General features: G+C 43.7%; 1 protein-coding gene across 1 annotated transcript; it reads left to right on the top strand.

Moving 5' to 3' along the window:
- The first annotated feature begins 393 nt into the window (after positions 1-393).
- map3k22 (mitogen-activated protein kinase kinase kinase 22) lies at positions 394-22,516 on the top strand. Its single transcript, XM_049749493.2, has 18 exons — positions 394-775; positions 6,743-6,829; positions 7,103-7,147; positions 10,409-10,518; positions 11,111-11,148; positions 13,779-13,878; positions 14,170-14,286; positions 14,529-14,643; positions 14,765-14,898; positions 15,220-15,293; positions 16,194-16,255; positions 16,932-17,003; positions 17,325-17,489; positions 17,746-17,894; positions 18,069-18,200; positions 18,744-18,873; positions 19,424-19,601; positions 19,991-22,516. The coding sequence occupies exons 2-18, from the start codon at positions 6,811-6,813 to the stop codon at positions 20,226-20,228; spliced, it is 1,878 nt and encodes a 625-aa protein (XP_049605450.1). The 5' UTR covers positions 394-775; positions 6,743-6,810; the 3' UTR covers positions 20,229-22,516.
- Positions 22,517-23,190: the final 674 nt, after the last annotated feature.

The following is a 23,190-nucleotide window of genomic DNA, read 5'->3' as shown; positions in this document are numbered from 1 at the left end:
CGAGCACTGTTCTCAATTTAGTGTCAGCCGGACGTTGACTCATTTGAAGGGGAATAGAGAAAACTATCCAAACAAACCATCATCAATGCATCTCTATGACTGGGGACAAGGTGGCAGGAAATATGGAACAGTTTGAAACAGCAGGAGATGTTTCCACAAACCCTTGCTTTTCAAGAAAACAAAACAAAAGCTGGCGGACTTGATAATGACTGTGATTTGTTCATTTTGAGCACAGGTTCTTTTAGAAGTTAGAAGGGGGTGTGCACACTTTTGCAATGTTCCTTATGTAGTTGCACCTCTCGACGCTAGGGGACACCGTCAGTCACTTTTCTCCACGACTTGCTTGGAAATACGCCAAGCCAGACCGTCACCACTTCCTGGTCGTGACGCAGTTTCTGACGCGCGTCCTCTCCACCGTCGCCGCTGCTTTTGCTTGTGTAGTCTGTACGGAGCTTGCGCGACGGTGGGAGAAAGTTTTCCCCGGAGAAACATCAACATTAGCGGTGCTGGAAACCACGAAGCCTCGGTTGTGGATGTTCCAAGTGGATGAAAGCCTTCGTTTGTTATACCAGCCTCTCGGTTTCGCGGATATCAGAGCGCTGTCTTTTTCTTTCTCCGTATCAAGATTTGCTCAGCATCAGTTGGGATTTTTTTTTTTTTGGTCGCTCTTTTTGATTTAATCTTTATTTTCTTTTATCTGGGATATCACACTCCCCCCTTTACTCCACTCGTCCTGCAAGACACATTCAAAGCATGGAAACGCTGAGGTAACAAGGTAAGAAACGCGCACTTCATTATACTGCTATTTCCTGTTTACACCACTTAACTGTTCCATTAAACTTACTCCCGGGACAACTCAACGGCGTTTAAGATATCTTTGCAAACTGTCAACTTTTTCTTGGTTAGATTTTGCACTCGATGAAGTGACCATCATGCATCTGCTGTGTTGTTTACATGACTGGCATCTGTCTAGTTTTGCTTTTTGCGCTTGCGTCTTTGTTAAAAAGTGGCGTCGAAACACACGCGTGAATTTGGAGGCATTTCATTAGTTATAATTGAAGTTATTTTTGTTATGAAGTTAGCTTGTTAACTGACTTGGTCCCGTGTTGCAGTACCGTACTTTGCCTACAGAGGGTGTAGATAAGTATACTCTGCAAAAAAATAGCAAGTGAAGAAGAACAACAGCTGGTAAGGTTATGAATTTTGTGGCCAGGTTTGCACAACTTTGTGGAATTATAAAGAAGGCATGAACAAACATATTTATCCTGAAGAGATGCAAATAGGAATAGTTTTCAGATAAAACTAGAGTGAAAAGCAAGAGCCACCGAGATGCCAATTTATGATACTTCAAAAATATCTCATTCATCTAACTTCCTAAATTCTTGCTCCTCTGTTTTTTGTTTGCATCTCCCACCAGAAATTCTATCAAGTAGACTGACAGTGAAGCAAGGCAGGCCCAATGTGCGTCTTTCCTTTATTTTTCACATTGCATAGTTATAATACTTGTAAAAATTGATACGTGCTCAGTGATTGGCTGGCAAACCGCTCAGGGTGTACCCCGCCTACTGTCCGGTCAGCTGGGATAGGCTCCACCACGCCTGTGACCTTTTTGAGGATAAGTGTTTCCGACAATGGATGGATGGTTATGCATAACGTTGAATTTGAAGAAACATCAAAATATTTCGATTTTCTTTGTGGCGTAATTGCATTTGAGAAATAGCTGCTTAATTATTACAAGCAGTTGTGTTTAACCATCGAGGAGCTAGAAGACTTTCGCTGAAGATACATCAGATGTTTTGAGGAATGAGAAACAAGTGCCAGTAAAGGAAACTCTATTGAAAATTAAATTTTTCTAAATTAAAATGATTTCCTGCTGTCCTAGATCTGCAGAAACCAGGCCACTTGTCAGACGCTAAATGCTGCTGCCAAAGGTTACGGTGACTCACAGGGGCCTGAATGTTGCGTCAAAAGGTCTCGTTTTGAACGTCGCGTGGTTACGCTACAAAACGGAACAAAGTTTGTTTTGTGGGTGGATGCTTTCACGCGACCTCGCTTCGCAGAGCGGCTCTTTCGACTGTGGCGGATTTGCACAATGTGGGACGACAGGATGATTGTGACGCAGCAAATTGAATCAAGACAGGAAACACAAATGCGCAGACTGTTTTTTGACTTTAGCCCCACGGCGTCTGAATGCGTTCGGGGGCCAGCCGAGGTCGCCCGTCCTTATCTGTGAGAGTTCAGGGGTCGACCCCCCCCTCTCTTCCCCATTGCCTCTGCCCAAGCTCCCGAAGAGGAAGTTGTCCCGATTGAGCTTTGTCTGCAACAACTTGTTTGAGCGTAAAGACAATGCTGTCTGCCGTGAGGACGGCCAGATAGTCAACACATGCTTGCACGCCAACTCTCGCTCAGGCATCTTTGATTTTTTTTTTTTTCCCAAAATTCCACAACCCAATTATTTGTTTTTTATAACTCACATCTGTCAACTCATAGTTGCAACTGTTCCAGTGACCTTCATGTCATTGTCTACAATTAGATAATAAGATGCTACTTTAGTTCTTTTTTTGTATCTTCTGAAGGAGCATAACTACGTCCATTATAAAATTCAGTCTTGGGACGCCAGCAGCTTTTGGGCCAAAGCATGCCGAAGCATAACAAACAAGTGAGATGGGCTTTTTTTTTTTTTTTTTACAAATCTTTGTACAAGGACTGTTTTTCCCCTCTTCTGTTGAAATGGAAAACTCTTGAGTACCAAGAGCCCTAAGCCTTGAATTGCTTGATGGCAAAACATAAACACTCTCTCTCTCCTGTTGCTGGACCACAGCTGTTTGACATTCTGTCTCGCCACGAATGAATGAATGCGCTTGTAATAGCGTGTCAGCACATAATGGAGACGGCGGCTTAACTCCAGATTCCTCTCGGGCTGAGAATTCACTTCTCCTCCATCCGAGCGGCTGCGATGCTCTGGAACTCTGCGAGAGAATCGGCTATTTTTAGGTCGCCTTGTGTGGCCGACGATAATGGCAGACGGAGCCACTTATCTAGCTAGCTAATTGAGCCGTCACTTAGTCAGAGGTGGATCATTTTTTTAGATTGTAGAATCATTTCGGTAGAGTTTTTGCGTTAAGCACCAAGCCAAAATGGCGTCACTTGCATTTGTCATCTTATTGTCTCCTGTACTTTGTCATGTTTTGGTCTTTTCACCTTTCCCAGGGAGCTTGTGTTTTCGTTGGTTAGCTTGCGGGATGAACGAGAAAAGGCCAAATATTTTGGTTTAAAGCAGCCATTTTGGTTGAAATCTGCCAGCCTTAGCTTGCCTTTTTTTTTGGAAGTACAGTTGTAAGTTTCCAGAAGACATGGAGCTCGTGTCTGACAAAGCCTCCTGCAGGGTGACATTCTTCCGTCCGCACACCTCGAGGCCTCGTGCGCCTCCCTTCCCAGAACCTGCCAGCTGGTGACTCATGCAGGGCGACGACAGAGCTGCACAGTCTTGGCTGTCGCTCAGTGAACGGACGGACGGACGGACGGATGGACAGGACACCCCCGCCAATGACCTTTTGTTTTTCTTAAAGGAGCCAGTCACCCAAATATCTCGCTAAATAATCACGCCTCCGCTTCCTGCCCCATGTTGCAACTCCTTCCCCACTGGGGGTTGTGGCCACTGTCCCCTCGATGACTTCATGTACTGTTAGTGGTTTTTATTTTGGTAACCACAATTAACACCCCACCATGACTTTTACGGTTGTCCACAGTGTGAGTCCAAGAAGACCTCGTGTTGGTTTCAGTTCTTCTTTTTTTTTAGCCGCAAAGACCATATCCTGTACTCTCTGGATTAGAGATGTGTGTTTTCTGGATTATTCCAGTGACAACATAGTATACGGCAGCGCCAATTTGTCTGGTCATCTTCAGTATAAGTGTGTCACTTCTATTCGTCTGCAGATTTTTTCCAAATTTGGTGCTCCTCGGTCTTTAGTCCATGATTGTAAGCAGCATACCATGCACTTGAAGAGATGGATGATTCCAGCTCCCCAGATTTTTCTGTAGACGTCGCAGCAAGCAACATGTCGAGTGTTTGTTGGCGTGCAATCAATCCAATCGTTGATAAATAAGACGGCTGCAACCAGCGGTTGTGCATTTGCTCTACAGCTGAGCCTTTAACCGCGAGTCACAGACACTCTGTTTGAACATCCATAACTCATGATGAGTGCATCATCGCCTGTACGATCCCCTTCAGGCGTCTTAATGATAGCATCTCCCTGTTGATTTGTTTGTTGATGCGACGGTTGTCAAGTGCACAGTCAGAGGCCATTTTTCACCTGACTTTGTGCTGGCTTGTATCTTTAGAAATGGATGTTCCCATTTTTCATTTGTGTTCCAGCATCAGATCGACCAGACTTTTAGCAGCCAAATTTCGCTGCATCGTGGTGGGCCAAAACAAACAGATTTGATGGAAAATCCTTGTAGTGTTGTGGGATGTTTTTTGGCAGAAGTCTGCACTCTTTTCCGTCAGCGGGGTTACGCAAAACCTCACTGCTCTTTGTAGATCTCCCAGCAGAGGATTATTGTGAAAGCTGTCGAAGAGGCTTGCAGTCGTTCGAAAAGGCACAGACAAGAGTTTTGACGGAGAACCCTTCGGTGCAGAGAAGCACTGTTGGGTTGTAAAAACAAAAGTAGGGAGAGACTATTGTTTTGTCTTTGAGAAATCTGCAGATTGTGTAATGATGAGCATCGTTTTGCAACAGAGTTAGACTGGAAGAGTCACAGAAAAATGTTTGCAATGCATAGTTTGAGGGATCCCCCACATCTTGGTCCAAAGTCGCCCTGATTTCTTTGGGGCTCCTCGAGGATGATGTCACATATGATATCACTCCGTTCACACCGCAGAGCAGCTGCGGAGAAAACCTTTCACCTTTCAAATCTCCAGAGTGAGAGCGAGTGAGCGAGAGAGGGAGGAGGGAGTTCCCCTGTTTTGATAGTGACGCAACGGAGCCGAAAAACGTTAGCGTGGATGGGTTGTGACTTCCCTTTAATCAAGAGTCTTAAAAATACGACTGCAGCGGGTGGTTTTGGGCCTTTGTCCGACATCAAAGTCTCTTCTTCATGTATTGAACTTGAAATTGCGTCGCAGGTCGGACCCGTGAATAATTACGAGCACAGAGGCCGGTCCCCCCCCAGGGAAAACTCGCCGCCTCGAGAGCGACCGGCCTTCACTTGCCAAGAAGTCTGATCAGCATTGGGATGGTGATCAGTGGCCACCAATCGCCTGGCATCATGCTGGGCCGCGGGTTTGAGGGGGTGAAGAAACAGATGGGCCATCTGCTGCTTTGCTGGCACCGGACAGGGGCGACTCGAGCATTAACGGACCGGGCCGTGCAGTGTTCCACCTGGCCTATTCTTTCATGTTTGGTCAAAAGCGCCGGTGGTTATGCTTATCAAGGTCTGACTCGAGAAAAAATGGACAGTGTGGCGTTACCGACAGTTTTCCCCCATTTTGACATATTCAGACATTCCTAAGTGTAAAAATGAGAAAAAATAATAAGGTTTACAATCACACTCATGCTCTCGCATTACAATATTACATGAGCCGCTAAGCTAATAGCTAATTACAGGCTAATCGACCGTTGGGCCTTTATGGCGGTCTGCACTCCAGCTGCAAATGTTTTGCACTCCCATATGGCCTTTCAGTCTGTTCGCATTTGGTTGTGTTTTTGGTCGTTGTTTCCACACACAAAACTTTAAAACACACGCATGCTCGGGACATAAAAACACATTGGTGGAAAAAGAGACAGACAATCTGGCAGAGGGTGGCTATTAGTCTCATTGCATGCTCTCTGTGGATAATTACACCATCCAAAATATCTGTCTGACTGTCTGCATACACCAGTCTATATTTTACTCCTGAAAACTACTTGGAATGGATATTTCTTAATATTGGTTCTTGAAAATTTTGCATCATCATACATCAGCAAGATCAAGACATTTTTTTTTTTTATGGGTTGGAGAGAGTTTTACTGCAGCATTTTTCTCAATCCTGTTCTAAATAATAACTGTTTCCTTTTTTTGTGCTTTAAAGCTGCAACCGTATCCACATCTGTATCCTGCCATAACCAAGAGCAATGGATTGACTGTTATCTGCGACTGCGAGCCTTGCGAGTTGTTCTTATTTAAAAAAAAAAGGGGAAACAATGCAAAGTGCATGCATTTCTTTTGTTCTAGATATATATTCAACCTTTTTTAAATGAAAAAAAATCTAAAAATGTTCAAAAGTATATTTATTTAGTTTTGATGCACATACAAATAAGAAAACTCTAGCTATAGAAAATGATTCCATGGTTATTAGCACACTTTTTCCTTGTCATCACCGTTACCTGTCTTCTGTGGTGTGTTTATTTGCCCTCTTGGAATTCCGGAGCGCTCCGTTCATGTCACTGTGACAACCTGAAGCGGGGGCGTTGTAGGGGAGGGTAGGAGAGGACTTGGAAGCAACATCAAACACGCCGCAATTCCTCCACCGCCACCGCCGCCTCTCGGAAACAACCAAGACTTGAGGGAATTCACAGGAATCCGCAAGCAGCTTGACTGTCAAAAAGGATACGTCGCTCTCATGAGAGCGTCCCTGGTTAAATAACGATTAAATGCCAATCTAGGGAAAAGTGTGGAAAGTACCACCTGCGTCCTGTTTTTTTGCATTCATCGAAAGCACACTTCTCGTTTACATGGCTGAAAATGTGTTTGTGTCTTGCAGGGTGAAGTGTCCGCCGCCGGCCGAGAGAAGTTGAGCTCCGTGCTCGAGTTCATCGGGGCCACTTCCTGATGATGACAGTAAACATGGGTGAGTGGCAGCGCACGAGCGAGAGCGCACCTTCCTCACACTTCCTCTGGCGGGAGAAAAGAAAATAACACATAAAAAAAAGTGCGCACCAGATGGGCCGTTTTGTTTTACGACATTGTTGTGAAATGTTCCCTCCGTTTAATGCGCTTTATAAGTCCGTACATTGTGCGGGTATACGGCCACAATTGAGACACTAAAGATATTCAGATCAATATTTTTTTTTGTCCAAGCAGACTAAACCAAGCATGTTTTGGACCTGCCTTGTTTTTACAGATGACGGTCTCCAAAATGGACTCCGACAGCCCAGGAATTTACAAGGTAACTTTACTTCACCGCCCTTTTACTCGTCAATTAAAGTGAATGAGAATGTTCTAGCCCCCCAAAAAATATATCTTAAAAAATTATTACATAAGAAAGGAGCACTCTATAATATTCTACTGTGTAGAACTCCTATTCCAAAACTCCCAAAGGATCTTCAATCAAGAGTATGCAATAAAAAAAAAAATCACAAAAAACATACTAATAGACCCCAACACCAAATTCACCAATCAACCCAAAATTGAGTGCATATGTTTATTATAACAGCATGCATGAAGATGTCTCAAGGATGAGGCCTGATTCCAATCTGGAGATAGCCAACTTTGTTTTGATTTTTTTAATAACACAATATGGAGGACGATTAGCATTCCAGTTGACACCCAATGTGAGGCTGCTCTGCTCTCTTGTGTGTCCGTGTTAATGTTTCATGTGTACATCACGTTTATTCCCAAAATGCATTTGCAGAAACAAACCTCCCTACCCCCAATAAAAGAACTGAACATTAACTATGCTCACATCCTCTGTTAGTGAAATGTTAACTTCTCAAACAGGCCACAGTTAGTTTTTAGCAAAGTCGCGTATATTTGTAAGCCAAATTTTTTGGACGCGTGGAACCAAAGTGAGTACAAGTTTGGCTGCGGCTGCTAATCCTGCCGGATGCCTTTGCCATGATGTGTCACTCGGCACCAGGAAATCCCCTCAATGTCTTTATTCAGCCTCTCTCGGTCTCTCTCTCTCTCTCTCTCACTCACATGCAGACGTACACGCACTCTCATTCTTGTTTTGCTTGCAAGTCACAGCTCTGTTCAAATTTTAATCTGCTGTTTTAGCATGCAACTTTGGCAATGAAATGAAAGCAAACAAAGCATATAGCTTATATAGCTCGTCCGTGGCTAGCGTGAGATTATTGTCTGCACCGTTACTCAGCGCCGCTTCAAATGCATGTTGTTGGAAAGAGTTTTAACACTTTAAAACGCAAATTAATTTCAAATATATATGTCAGTATAGTCAATTGACAGCTAGCGCTGAAGCTAAAGTTGCAGTCTCTAACTTTACTGTGTTATAAAATAGCACAGATTGAGTCACAAAAGAGCCACGGTCCAAGTCACCAGAGGTCTAGTGAGGACACATTTTCCTCTCAAACTATGGTCAAACTCTTTTTACGAGCGTGAATACGTTTAAAAAAAAAAAACTCCCGTGTACTTTAATAGGCCTCTTTTTTTTTGCAGTTCATCCAAGCTCGAAGCATGGGAAAAAGAAGTTGCACAGCAATGATGCAATGCCTAAGCAATCGGCCTACATTGTCTAACGTTTCTCGCTGAGAGCCCCGCCACCCCTTCCTCAAATGCTGGTAGAAATGTTAGCTAAACACCAGAGAAAAAAGCGTGATAGTTCATGCAAATTAAAGTACATTGACGCTGGAAGAAGTAGAGCTCCGCCCCCCCTAGCGGCACCTCATTTATATGCAAAATGGCAACATGCAAAATAAACAGAGTTCATCCTTCGAAACATACATAAATTTAGTTGGAAGACGTAAAAAGAAGTTAGTTTTGTGGGATTTGGTTTTAGAAGTCTACAGAGATGAACATCCTTCTGATTGTTTTCTGGATTGGATTGACGAGATAACGCCGCTTCCCTATTTTCTCAGACCTCCCCAAAGGCGATGGTGATTATTTTCGGAAGTGTTGCGAGCGAAGGGCGAGCCGTTCGGCGGCCCCCCACACACCGTTACCCCACGGATGACGATGCTGTCATCCCGTTCCATCACTCGTGCGTTTCTTTTTAAAACGAGTTGCTGGAGACACCGACGCACACAGACTGGCCTCTGTTATTTGTTTTGTATCCTTGACTGCGAGCGCACTGTGTGGTGTGCGGTTCTCAGGCTGAAACAACACAGAGATGAACAGCGGCCAATGAGAAACAGAATGGAACATTTACGGTCTAGTATCAAATGAAACACACAAATGCAAAATATAGTATTGGGTATTTTGCAGTTTAACAGATAGCAAACGCAAGTTGCTAGCGCGAGAAGCTAACGGTCAGTTAATCATGGCTTACATTGTAACTAGTCAAAATGTAACTGACCTTCTGCGGTATGCCAGTTATGTGCTCTCCTCTTTTCTTATCACTCAAAGAAGGAAAGGACACACTGATCGCATCTTGTCAGCACAAGCAGAAACTTCCCACTACATTATCGTTTTATGGTTTCTGTCTAAACAATGAAAACGTGCGATAAGGGATCAAAGTAGACGTGCACTCATACTGCAGAATGAAACGTTTATACCGCGATTGACGGTAATTGCTAACGACAGACATTATCATCTGATGATATCCACGAAAATACAAAATTTATTAGACAATAAAAAAAAGATTTGTGAAGAATAAAAAAAATATGTATCCTTTTTTTCCCTCAGTTAAAATAATCACATGAACAGATACGTACACCTTTTCCCACTTTTTGCTAGCGTTCTACATAAGATAAAGCATTTGGGCCTTGTTAAACTGCACAGACCGCTTTAAATCTGTCAGAATGACCTAATTAGACGCTACACTTAACAGCACCATGGTGCACTTAATTGTTTCGCTTGTCTGCATTTGAGCATGGACATCCTTCTTTTGTGTGTCACGACATCAACCAATGCCTTGTAAATGTCTGGCCTTTTAATTAGAAAGAATGCAGTCTTTCCTGCTGGTGCTGTACAGTGTGTGCGTTTGGCAAAAAAAAAACTAATATGAGATGAAACATTTCAAACTCATCTTAGATGACCCTTAAAAATAAATGACAGATTTTATTTCTAAAATAATGCCATAGAATTGTCAATATCACCTCAACATACATCCGTGACAAAATGTGTACTGTAAATTGGTTAATTTGTGAAAACGCAGTTGTTCACTGCACGACAAAACCATATTATAATTAGACATGATGGGAGATAATTATTGGTTTACATGCTTTTCGAAAGTGCTTAAGTGGCTGCTGGTGTGTGTATCGGTATGCTCCATCCTGCGTAGGAGGTGTGTGTGGGGGGGGGCGGACTTTGAACGAGGCCCGAAATCATCCACGAACAATAAAAACTTGAACAGAAGTTACGCAATGCAGGAAAAATGTGAAGGAGGGAAAGTTACCTGGACACCTTCACTGTGTTCCACACTTCTAAATCTATGCTCCAAACAAATCGTATCAATTTATATGAACAATTTGATCCCGACCCCACACGTTTTTATTTGCTATAGTTTATAACTCTATTGTTGCTTTCCTAGATGACGAAGAGGCACTCAACTCCATCATGAAGGACCTCGCTGCCCTGGGTTCCTGCTACACTCAGCACAACAGCCACAAGCCCAAGAGCAGAACTTTGCTGTACAAGCAGGTAACCAAGTACAACCAACCAATCAGAACACTTCCTTAGTTTACCTTCTGACCAAATATGGCAAGTCACATGGCGCAATTATGATCACGGGTCAACTGAAATGCTCTCAGTAATCTATTTAAGACTCAATGACCCTTTCCAATGAAAGTGTGTAGCCAGAGATAAAAGTGTAATGATAAACAGAAATCAAGAAGAGTTTTGCAGGGGGGGCGGGGCTACAGCTTTCTCTCAGCCAATCGGCCACCCTCGCTCTCCATGTGCCATGACCTCACGGAGACTTGCAGGCTCCTCTAGATTCTCGCTCCCTTGGGTGAGGCTTCTAAAAATAGAAATGGTGCGATGGTGTCATGCAGTCACGTTATCTGGAATAGACCAGAGGGTGATCAAAGTCTGTTTATCTGCGGAAAATTCTTCTTTTTATTGCCCCCAATCAAATAAAAATAAATAACTCAATCTAAGATGACACAACCATTTGAGAATTCAACTTTACCTTCAATCTTTTTTGTAAAAACTGTGAATCACTGATATATTTGTTTAGTTTTTGAGTGTGTCCAAACCCCCCCAAAAAATATTGTTGTTTTCCCCTCAACAGGATTTAAGAGTCAAGCTGGAGCATGAGAGAGAAAAACGGTACGTATCCCAGCCTTAACTTTTCAGTCCGGAGATCTTTTTTTTTTTATGCTCGGGATTTGGTGTCAGGAGAAGGGGGTGGAGAGAAATCACAGTTACATGCTCGAGTCGCGTAAAGCGAAGGAAATATTTTTTGCTTGACATTTAGCAGAGGCCTTATATTTCAGGCTTGGGAAACTAAAGTCTCACGAGATTACGCCGACATCATTCTTTACGATGGTTTGAATGCCAAGCTTTGAGTTGTACGATGTTGCTTCAACACTTAATTGGATATTGGTCTTCTGAGGTCTTTTCTCTCTCTCCATCTCTCTCCATCTCTATATATTCCTCCGTGGATTAGACTTATTACAATTTTGACTTACAGAAATTTGCATTTATAATGTCCATTTTGGTTATTATTTATTAACTTGGCCTTCTAAATGCAGTGGGAAAACATGATTAGTATTAAATTATAATAATTAAGACATTTCAGATATGCAGGTAATAATGTTTTTTGCCAAATAAAAACTCTTTAACACAATAATAATAATAACACTTAGTAGTTTTTGCTTCCGTTACAAAATGGAAGCTAGAATTTTCTCTCCAGGAGTCTTCAACCACAGAGTAGTTTTACTTCATTTTAGTTTTACTACATAGTGATTTCTTTTTTAAAATGACACGGCATGACAGTTCTGAATGTTGAAGTCTTACTGAAAATACATCCTGTACACTTACTAAAGAGTTTTTACAACAGCCTGGAACAAATGAATCCGCTTCCCGTGATTTGGCCGCCGTCCGTCGGTCTGCCTGACTCAGTAGAACCGCGTCGCCCGTCCACAATGGAATCTAATTGGACCGTCTCTCTTTTCATTGGCAAGCGATTTCGGCCAGGAAATGGGAACTGAGTCTTTTTATTTTTTTTATTTTTTCCTCTGGCTTTGCCTCGGGGCTTGAAGGAGCACACTTGAACTCTCTCTGAATATTTATCCAATATATCTGAGATATTGTGTGCATAGTACTAGCGTAGCTGTCCCTCGACTCATTCACTTTATTTGCACATCGGTATTATCAGACACAATGTACTCTGCGCTTCCAACTATCTGTTCCAAAAGTGTCATTCTTACAAATGAAAAGAAAATGACCTTGTTCCACTCGCCAAATCCGATCTTAGCTCGCTTCCTTCTCTGTTATTCGACTATAAATCTGTGCATTTTTTGGGGGGTTGATTTTCCCGCAGAGCTTGTGTTAGTGTGTGCTCCCACATGCTTGCTTTTGACAGGAAGGAAAGGCATATCTGTTTGGAGCAGCATCCTCTAAGCAGCGCTTTATCACACACATCATCTGAGAGTATAAACAGAGACGACGAGTGTTTAGTTGCGATCTGCAGGCCTGCCCTGTCTTCCCAGAATCCCCCGCCGTCCAATGAGGAAATCAGCGAGCGCTCATTAAGATAGGCCCAGTTTTGTCTTCTGATGGGGAAATGACGTGGGTACAACCAGGCAAATTTTTTTCTCTCTTAGATATCAGTTAACCTTTGCAAACACCGCATGTATTTTCTGCGGTGCACTTTTACTACCGGAATGACCCAATATGTCACACAGGTTGACTCTATTAATAAATCTGGTTCTAAAAGACAGAAAAGCTAATACGCACCCACACATGCTCCTTTTTGTTTTTTTCGGCCTGTCAGCGTTATTTTCTGTAAATATCTCAGCGTCTCTTTCTCTTTCACTCTATAAGAGACGAGGGAAAGACAGACATCCTGCTGCGTTTTGCTGCCGCTCCACTTTTTCTTACGTTTTTTTTTTTTTCAAACCACCCCGCTTCCTCTCAGGAAGTTTCTCATCTGCCTTTGTGTGTGTGTGTGTGAGCTGCGGTTGGGATGACGAGGGGGGAGGCCCGGTGGTGTTGAAACGGCAGCCTTGATTATGCGCCCTTGCACCGATTTATTTATTTTGGTCTTAGTTTTTGCAAACGTTTACGAGGCGCCGATAAGAAAGCACATTTGCTCGCACACGTAGGCGCAGAGGATACGTGCACTTAAGACGGCGCCTCGACAGAACGTGATGGCTGCTGGCGGTGTAGCATCACTTAGCAGAACATTCCCAGAAGAGTTGGCGCACCGCCTCTTCTCCTCACACACTAAAAGGATGTCAAAACAAAGTGTTTTGAATACTTAAGAGAAGCCGTACTCACTTTTTCAAATGTGTTTCACCCCTCTCTCTTCTGTCTTAAAAAAAAAGTCAAAACTTAGCCCTCTGGATTCTTAAATTGCTTGGTTGAGCATCAATCATATATCAATTAGTGGCGAGGACAGTCGTCTCTCTCCGCAACCACTTCCTGCTTTCCCAACGTGCAGCAGAACGTTTTAAATAGCTGAAAAAAATCGCTGACGCAAGGGCAGGCTTTCCGCCGCAGCATTTGATTATGTGCAAAAACTTTCAAATGTTACGTAAAGTTAGATTTGCAACGTCAGCACACTGTCATGTCGAATGTCGAGTTCCTCAAAAATCAAAAATGCTACTTTAAAAAAAAAAAAATCAACACCAAAACAACCAATTACACCCAATGAACCGATTATATCACAATTTTTATTCCCATTTTTTCCACTCAGATGATTACTTATTTATTGTGTCTCTCATCCCTATCAGGATCATTCCATTCCAGAGGCCACTGAAGATCAAGGAGCTCCTCCAAAAAGTGACCGAGGCCTTTGGTCAGCAGATGGACATGTTCTTCATGGAGAAAGAGGTACTTTGACATACATTCGGATATTTGCATATAAAGGCTGACTTTTGTATCTCTCAGGATAAGTTCGGGTGGATTGCACAATGGGTAAAAGAAATGGACTGTACCACTATTTCTGATCCTCTATATTACAAAATTGAAAACCTCGGATTTGCTCACCTCCTGTTGCCAAAAGTTGGTCATAAAGCAATCATCACTTTTACCTCTCCCGTGCTGATGCTTTCACATGCCCTTATATATGAAACAATGGAGGGCATATAGAAAAGGTTACACTGTTTTCTTGTCCTTTTCAAGCTGCTGCTGCCACTCAAGAGCCAGGAGGACCTGGACCAGGCCGTGTTTTCTCTCGGCTCCAGCACGGTGACCAACGGTCTGCTCAGGATATTGCTGAAGACCCCCAAGAACAACCATGTGAGACCAGCCTCCGCCCCGAAATAACATGATTTACTTCATATATTGCAACACAAGAAGGAAGTCGCCCTCCTTTTAAAGCTGATACGCGTTTAGAGTCAACAACATGAGTGCCACTGTTAGATGACGTGGGTCACTCAATGAAAGAGGCTCACCTTCCTGCGCCCATGGCATGACGTGCGGGTGACATTTCCTCACTTCCTGTCCCTTGTGCACCCCCACCCCCTCTCATTGCCCTGCAGTACCTTCAGGTGAACAGCAGGGACAAGCAAAGCGAGATGAGGTCGTCGCGGTCACTCGGGGATCTGAAAGGCTCGCTGCTGAAGGGCTCGGAAAGGGTGCGCAAACACTCCACAGGTGATTACTGGTCACGCGATAACCTGGGTTGTAAAACTGAACTCCCCTTTCCATGGCTATTGGCAACTCCCTACCCACAAAAGTGTCTCAAAAACACCATCCCTTTAATTCCTCCACCCAGGTTCCCTCCACACAGGTCGGACATCACCTCCCCCAGGGAGCGTCCCTGAGGAACAGCAGCAAATTGCTCGCCAGGGCTCCTACACAAGTATCCACAGTGAGGGAGAGTTCATCCCCGAAATGCACGACCCCAATGTAAGCGCACTCCCACAAGGCCAAAAATAAGAAAGCCTCACATTAAAGTAAAAAAAATAAAAATGCAAAAAGTAGGCAACAAAAGGAATTCATATCAAAAAGAAGAAAACGTTTTTTAAATGCTTTTACAGCTGTCATAAACTTTTTTAGCCACGCATCCCTGAAATAAGACGAAACAAACCTTTTGGGCTGCTTACACACCCCTAGAGCAGGCTTTCTTAAATATTTTGAATCATAGAAATCATGCCAACACCTCTCCCTACATTTTTTCCATCTTGAGCTTGACAATCTTGACACTCAATTCTTTCTGTCACACTTCAGATGCTGGATCCCTTCGGGAGCGCCGGCAACTCGCTGTCGAGCAGCTGTCAATCCATCGACCAAGCCCTTGACAGGTGAGGGGTCGCCTTTGTGATGCTCTCGGCTCAAAAGATGCCTCGAAAGGTCAGCGCAATGCTGTTGCCGTGGCGACACGACTCCTTTTATCTGGGCGCCTGGATTCCACCGCCATTATCATTAGAGGAAAGACAGGACACGAGAGTCGGGCACTAACGAAGGGAGTGAAAAGGGAAAAGAGAAAAGGGAGGCTTGGAGAGAGAGAGAGCAAGCGGCGGGCGGAAACGGCTCCTACCTGCACGAGGCTTATCTGCGCTCCAGGCCGCGCGAACAATGGCAGGAAACCGGCGCATTGGAACTTTTCCCTGCAAGCGGGCATGCGTGCCCCCTTATCCAGAGTTTCGCGGCCCCCGCGACGCCCCGCGGTCAGCAGAGACGTCACGCTTCTTTGACGGGTCACCCGGGGGGGAGCGGCAAAAGCGGGATCAGACAGATTTAGTGGTGAAATATCACACAAGGTTGGCGCGCCACCAAATCACCACACAAGTAAAAAAAAAAAACTTCTGAACAAAATGAACATCTTTTTAAGATCTGCTGCACCTCTTGGTGCCTCAAAAGTCAAACTAAGCCTTCAAGTGTGAAGTACTTGGATTCGACCTTGGAACAATAGCTGTAACCTGAGGCGATTCTGATTTCTTGTATATTTTAATCAGTTATATTCACATGCAACATGAGCTTACGCGTCCCTCTTATCACATCTAATTCAGGACGTTGTTGCTTGACATCAGTTAAGACTCAAGGCTTTGTAGCTCCAGTGCAAAAAGTTTTTTTTTTTTTTTTGAAGAACTCAGGAGCAGCTGGAGCCAGACTTCATTTGAAGATAAGGGCAGTTGAGGGGAGATAGATGCGAGCAGAATCGTAAATGATTTTTCTTTCTCCATCTCCTCTTGTCATTGTAGCCCACCTTTCTCGCAGAACAACCGTGACAATAATTACCTGAACCTCAGCTACGAATACAAAGGTGAGTTTACGCTAAAATGGCAGTCATCAATATTTTAAATGTGTCATTTGGTAGTCTTGCGGAACATACTTTGGATAATGGACAAATAATAAAAAAAAAAAGAAGAAGATCCACCTCCTTTTCTCCTAAAAACCAAGGAGTTGGGCTTTGAAAGTTTCTACTCGAAGGCTGACTATGGCACGTGTTTGTGCGCACACACGCACGCTTGCCTAATGTAAATCTGTGCCTGCTGAACACTGCAATGTTTGTTTATCATTCCCCGTGAGTCAATTTTTCCTCTCCATTGCTCCGCCAAACACAAAAAATAACTCCCCGTCGCCACGGGAGACGGCTGCAAACATGAAGGAGTGGGGGGATGGAGGGGACAGGCCCGCGTCATTTGACAGCTGCTTTCAATTGCCCATGGCTCTAGCTGGTCTTCTGTTTCGTGTGTTTACGTCAGTTATTCGTCCTCCACCTGCTTAGGGTTACGGTTCCTCTGGGCTGGATGCTGAAGAAAAAACCAGCAGTGTATGACTTCACTTTCTTTTGTGAGAACAACACCGTTCCTGTTCCTGTTCCTGACTAGCTAGCTGCTGGCGTATCAGAAACTTGGCGACTCGATCGATAGTGACGAGCTACTGGTTGACAATCTACCTTTGAAAGAAAACTAAAGACCCTGTGTTTCAACTTTTAGGTCGCCACGGGAAAGGCGGGACTTTTCCTCGCCAGTTCCAATTACCCAATCGGAGCAAAGACTACGGCGACCGTAAGTGTAACAGCAAACCTTTAACACGAGTCACTCTCTCGGAATATCGTCTTAATGGCAGTATCCCACAGCAAACCGTGTAGAGAAAAGCAGGTTTTAAAAAGCAGCGTGAAAGGGGCCTCTCAGCCAAGCAATGATTTACATTTCCCTCTGTTGAATCGGAGCGTGTTTAAACAGCACCCTGGCTTCCCCTCAGACAGGAAGCCGGGCGACCAGGGAACCGGAGCGTCTCTGCTTGGCCGAAAGGCACCTGTAAAGCAAACACGTGCATAGCTCACGTACGAAAAATCATTCATATGTCCAATACGTCTCTTCTCGCAGGTCGCAGGACACTTCCTCGCAGCTTCATGCCTCAGGAAAACCTGTTCCAGCTGGTTCCCTCCAGCCGCACGCGCAGCTACAACGGCGACGGTGGCCTCCAGTACGGAGAGTTGAGGAGTCTCGGTCGCAACGCAGACAAGAGCTGCCAGCGCGGCACGGCTAAGTGTTAGTTGAATTCAATGAACATTGGTTTCCCAATAATACACACTCGTGGCTAGCCAAGAGAGCAACTAGCTATTGAGTTGACATATATTGAATCGACTAGGAGCCCCTAGCTGGTGAGGTATGGGAGTCACTAGCTAGTTTGTCGCCTAGTATTCTACACTTCACACCAACTTATAGTTACTAGAGTGACCAGTTGGCTAGTTACTTGAGTGGCTACTTCATAATCATGACTAATGTGTTTTTATTGTCACCGCAGCCCCAAGAGCGCCAGTCAACTGGCGGCAGGGAAAGCTGCTGGGCCGCGGCGCATTTGGGGAAGTCTACCTGTGCTATGACGCTGACACGGGCCGCGAGCTGGCTGCCAAGCAGGTGCCCTTTGACCCTGACTGTCAAGAAACTAGTAAGGTGAGTGGGGGTTGTAGTACATTTGTGTCAAGGAGCTATATACTGTTATAATGAGGGATTATCCTTAAACTAAACAAAGTGTGCAAAACTCCATGCTAACTGCTGCTACAGTAATTATTCAAACAATTGCAGTTTAAGCATCTGGAACTGTATATCCCATTTTTCTGCGTGTAGGAGGTGAACGCTCTGGAGTGTGAGATCCAGCTGCTGAAGAACCTGCGTCACGACAGAATCGTGCAGTACTACGGCTGCCTGCGGGACATGGAGCAGAGGAAGCTAACCATTTTCGTGGAGTTCATGCCCGGGGTGCGTAGATAAAAGACAAAAGAAAGAGGCGGTGTAATTGCGGCGGTGAAAATGCCATTTACGTCCGCCGCGTCTGCTGAGACGCTCACGGAAATGTCAACATCCTCAAACGTCCTTTGTGTTGGCCCAAAACACTCGCTTTATGGGATTATTTTTTCCCAAAGACAAGAGGAATATTATCCCTCTGTCTGTTTTAAATATTTACCGCGGCACCATTTTTATCACCTGTCTGGACATTTACGCTACAGTGTGCTGCCAGACGAGGCGATAACACCCCCCTACCACTCCTTTCGGTGTGATATTTTAACAGCTACATTTCCAAAATGGCAGCACTAGCACATCGACCTTTTCCGGTTCTGGGTTTGAATCTTGGCTGAGGCCTTCCTGTTGTTCCATATGCATGAAGAGTCGATCTCAAAAGCCAGCTAGGCTCCAAGTGCTGTCGACAAGAAATGGATGGAAGATGTTAAAAGTGCATCAAATGATGTGCATTGTCTTGTTTTTGAAATTAGCTCATGCATTTCTCCTCCTCCTGTGGGTCAGGGTTCGATAAAGGACCAGCTGAAGGCCTACGGGGCTTTGACGGAGAAAGTGACGAGGAGATACAGCCGGCAGATCCTGCAAGGCGTTTCCTACCTGCACAGCAACATGATCGTTCACAGAGACATCAAAGGTAAAAAAAACAGAAAAGAATGTATTTTCCCCACATTTTCCACTTGGAAAATTGGCTTCCGGAGCTCGTCAGCGTCTAAAAAAAAGTCCCACGCCGGATGTGAAATGATTTGGTTTAGCGGTTCAGAAGCGCTTTGACTTGAAATGTAGTGTCTGGCCTGGAAAAAGGAGATAGCGGGTGGCCTGTTTGAGCGTTCTATGTGGCTGGGAATTTTCCACTTCGAAATGTAACACTGGAGTTGATCTAAGCAACATATATACTTGAGCTTTTTTGACAGCAAAACTTTTTTCAAAGGACTGATTGATTGCCTTCAATTTAATTTTCATTACATGTTCTTGTTAAGTTATGGCAGTACAACTTTTTGCTGATTTTTTTTCTGTCACTCCATTCTTGTTACTTTGACACTTAGGTTTAATACTGCATGACTTTTTTTCTTGACTGATCTTACTTTGTTCACAACTTTTGTAACTCAATTCTTCTTTGTCAAATGATCCAAGAAGTAAAGGAAAGTGGATGTAAGTGTGACATGATTGTGTTTCCTTTAAATAAGGTGCCAACATCCTGAGGGATTCCTCCGGTAACGTGAAGCTGGGAGACTTCGGGGCCAGCAAACGCATCCAGACCATCTGCATGTCCGGCACGGGCATCAAATCTGTCACCGGCACACCCTACTGGATGAGCCCGGAAGTCATCAACGGCGAGGGATATGGACGCAAGGCCGACGTCTGGTATGAGGCCCTTAGCGTGTCTGTGGTATCTGCGTTCGAATCTGGCACATATATAGTTTCGTCCACTTCCCAAGAAACACTGTCAGTTAAAATTTGAAAAAAATAATTAAATGACAATGAATAACGGTCGAGAGCACCCTCTGCTGTAAAACATCATGCATGAGATTTATTGAATGTGTGTTGGGTATTTTGACATTTTTTCATAAAAATTATGACTTTCCTCTTGCACTAATACTACTCATTTCCCAGAGTGAATCATAAAACTAATTTTACAAAAATAAAATTGTATTATTGTGAGAGTAAAATAATAGTTTTTTCATGACAAATAATGTATTTAAAGGGGAAAAAAATTTATTTGTAGCCTAATTCTTGTAACTTGTCCACTTTAGGAGCGTGGCGTGCACCGTAGTTGAGATGCTGACCCAGAAACCCCCTTGGGCTGAGTATGAGGCCATGGCGGCCATCTTCAAGATCGCCACGCAACCCACCAAACCCGCGCTGCCAGAGTGCGTGTCCGACGCCTGCCGGGACTTCCTGCGCCAGGTCTTTGTCGAGGAGAAGTGGCGGCCCACCGCCGACATCCTGCTCGGACACCCGTTCGTCCAGGGGGCCTTCGGCCCCAAATGACTTGGCGCCCTGACCACCAACACCCCCGCGAGAGTGAGCACTTAGCGGCAGAGAGCTTTTTGGGGTCACTGTGCTATCTTATCTTAGCGGCAGAGCAGCTGTGATTGGCTGTGGTATGTGTACTGTAAACGCCACATGTTAGCCTCCATTAGCCTCTGTTAGCAGGCGATATTTTTATACGACAACGTCCTGTTTTTCGTCATAGAAGCCTTACGATAAAACTGGAGCCTCGCCTATATCACGAAATGGCTGCGTCGGAGCTGCAACATGGCATATAAAGAAAAGTGGGATAACCCGGAGTGGTTTCACACAGCCTGTTGTTCACATGGATGGCATTGGCAGAGTAAATTCCTGACAGCACTATTGCCAATATCCCGATATTGTGAGTTTCCAAGATACGGCAATTGTGCCATAATCACTATATTTGAAAAAATTCATAGCTTATAAAAAAATGTCAGCGTGACATCAGACAGCGACAATATTGATTCTTGTTTCGTATCAATAATGTACGACAAGACTTGAAGGCAAAGTACATCAATATTGATAAGTTGTGCAGAAATTTCCAATTGCGTAATACTATCTTAGAATATTGCGTGAATATTTTTATACATCTTGGATCAATATTTATGTCATAAAGTCGTATCAAGATAACTGCCTCACGAAATAGCAGCTGATGTTTATCAATCTATTGGCTGGCTTCACAATGTGTTAAAAAAGTGAATGGATGAAGTTGTTTATGTCAGACGACTAATATTTGTTCAGATCTAACGATAAGATATGTCACGCTATAGTTATTTTGTCCCACACTTTACTTGATGGACTGCGACAATATCTTTGAAAAGCACTGCTGTTGTCCAAATGAAGCTCCTTAACTCACTTCAACATGGTTCCTTGGCTCAAAGATAGTAGCCAACACAACTCAAATGAAGCTCCTCAACTTAATAGCCAAATTCCAAAAATGCCAAATTGCGCAACACTTGTCAGTATTGGTATCATTTAGATTTTCTCTGTCCGTGATATGGTATCATGATAACTTACAGTGGCTGCATCAGAGCCGTAACAGCAGATGGTATTTATTCGCCAGTGCCTTTTTATACACAACTGATATATAAGTAAGCCTGGTGGTGATTACTTTCACAAAACAGGCCAGGAGAACCTTTAACTTCTTTCTGCCTTTTCTGGCATTCCTGTACCACATGGCCACTGTCCTGCTTTTGTTACGGCTCTGATATTTATCACAAATCTCACAAACATCTCTGCCGTAAAAGAACATTTTTTCCCCGCTGGTGCCTTTAACACAGAACCCAGTGCATATTGCCGGCACAGCTACGGCATCAACACAACAGAACTTTTCCCAGCAATTACCAGCCAAACGGTGTCCCGCCTCTATTGCGGCTCTGATTTGCACTCGGAAGGCGGAAAATTTCTTTATTTTATTGTTTGGTTTTAAACATACTGGAGGGGTCAGCCTGCTCTCACCGTTGTACATTGCACTTTTTGATCTCTTTTTACCTGACACGCCAGATATTTTTCTACTTTTGTAATACACACGAGCATTTCCCACTCAAAGCAATACCACTGACTCCTCCAGTTTGGAGTACCCTCACATCCATTCCAGTCTGTTGACATATGGCCAAAGAGAATGTTGAACACATTCAAGTGTTGCTGTTGTTTATTTACAGCCCCTTTTACAGTATTCTTTTTTGTCCACCCCCCCCATAACCTCGTTCTACATTAATGGCAGCTTCCTAATCTGACGCAGTCTGATTTCAATCACGCCATTGCCTTTACTTTGCTTTCCACACTGTATATGAAGAAGCAAATTACCAAAAAGGGGTCTTTGTGGCACTTTTGAAAAGGAACGATCAAATGTTTTTATTTCACCCTCGTCTGTGCCTTATATATATATATATATATATATATATATATATATATATATATATATATATATATATATATATATATATATATATATATATATATATATATATATATATATATATATATTATACACTGTATATATTAAATCTGTAAATACATATTGTTCCAATGTTATGCACTTTTGTATGACATTTTAAATACCCAAAAAGAACATAAGCTGTGTTCCACAGTACGTAGATTGTAATGTGATTTAGATCAGGGTTTGGATGATTGTCTCTTTCCGGGGCTTTCGATCATGACACACTTTTTTTTTTTGTCTGAATGACAAAGCCTACAAAAAAAAAAAACTTGTATCACATCATTCAACTTTTGTACATTTAACTTAATAAATCAAATGTTCAAGTCAACTGTCTCTGTGTGTTAGTTGTAAGCTTTTTGTGTACACTGCCACACCCGCCCCCACCTCCTGATTGGCTGTTGGATCTGTGACGTCACTTGAACACTTCATTAGGTACACGGCCATTTTCAGGTGTATCTACGTCACTTGGACACTAGACAGTGCCACACCCGCCCTCACCCCACCTCCTGATTGGCTGTTGGATCTGTGACGTCACTTGGACGCTCTATTAGGAGACCTAGGCGAATCATGAAGCAATATTTAACAAGCAAACACTATAAATAATAAACTTTATTAGGGAAATATGGTCAAAGGTGTCAAGGTGTTCAACATGTTGGAACGCGGCCCCGAGGACTAGAGCTTGACACCTGTGACCTTTGACCATGATATTTCCTAATAAAGTGGCCTGTTATTAGGTACACTTGAAAATGGCGGTGTACCTAATGGAGTGTCCGTGTGATTCCCTTCTCAACGCATCCCATGCAAATTTAAGCTGAGCTGTGATTGGTCGGACTGAATTTGGGTAGAGGTAGGAGGCGGGCAAAGTGGCACTTAGGTTTTTGAAGGCAGATTTCAGTCTTGAGATGAGCGTTGCTGCCCTTCTATCACTGCCATGTACACGAGTCTTTGGTCGAGTGGTTAACGTCATCTCCTCTGATGCATTGGAAGCATGGTTCGAGACCC

This window comes from Syngnathus scovelli, chromosome 18 (genome assembly GCF_024217435.2).
Source record: "Syngnathus scovelli strain Florida chromosome 18, RoL_Ssco_1.2, whole genome shotgun sequence".
In the NCBI taxonomy this organism is placed as follows: domain Eukaryota; kingdom Metazoa; phylum Chordata; class Actinopteri; order Syngnathiformes; family Syngnathidae; genus Syngnathus; species Syngnathus scovelli.
This window is presented reverse-complemented; position numbering and strand designations above follow the sequence as displayed.

Excerpts from the sequence above, each read along its gene's own strand:
- map3k22 (XM_049749493.2), top strand. Across the intron at positions 16,256-16,931 it reads CCTCAGCTACGAATACAAAG|GTCGCCACGGGAAAGGCGGG; the intron begins GTGAGTTTACGC and ends TTCAACTTTTAG. Across the intron at positions 18,874-19,423 it reads CGTTCACAGAGACATCAAAG|GTGCCAACATCCTGAGGGAT; the intron begins GTAAAAAAAACA and ends CCTTTAAATAAG.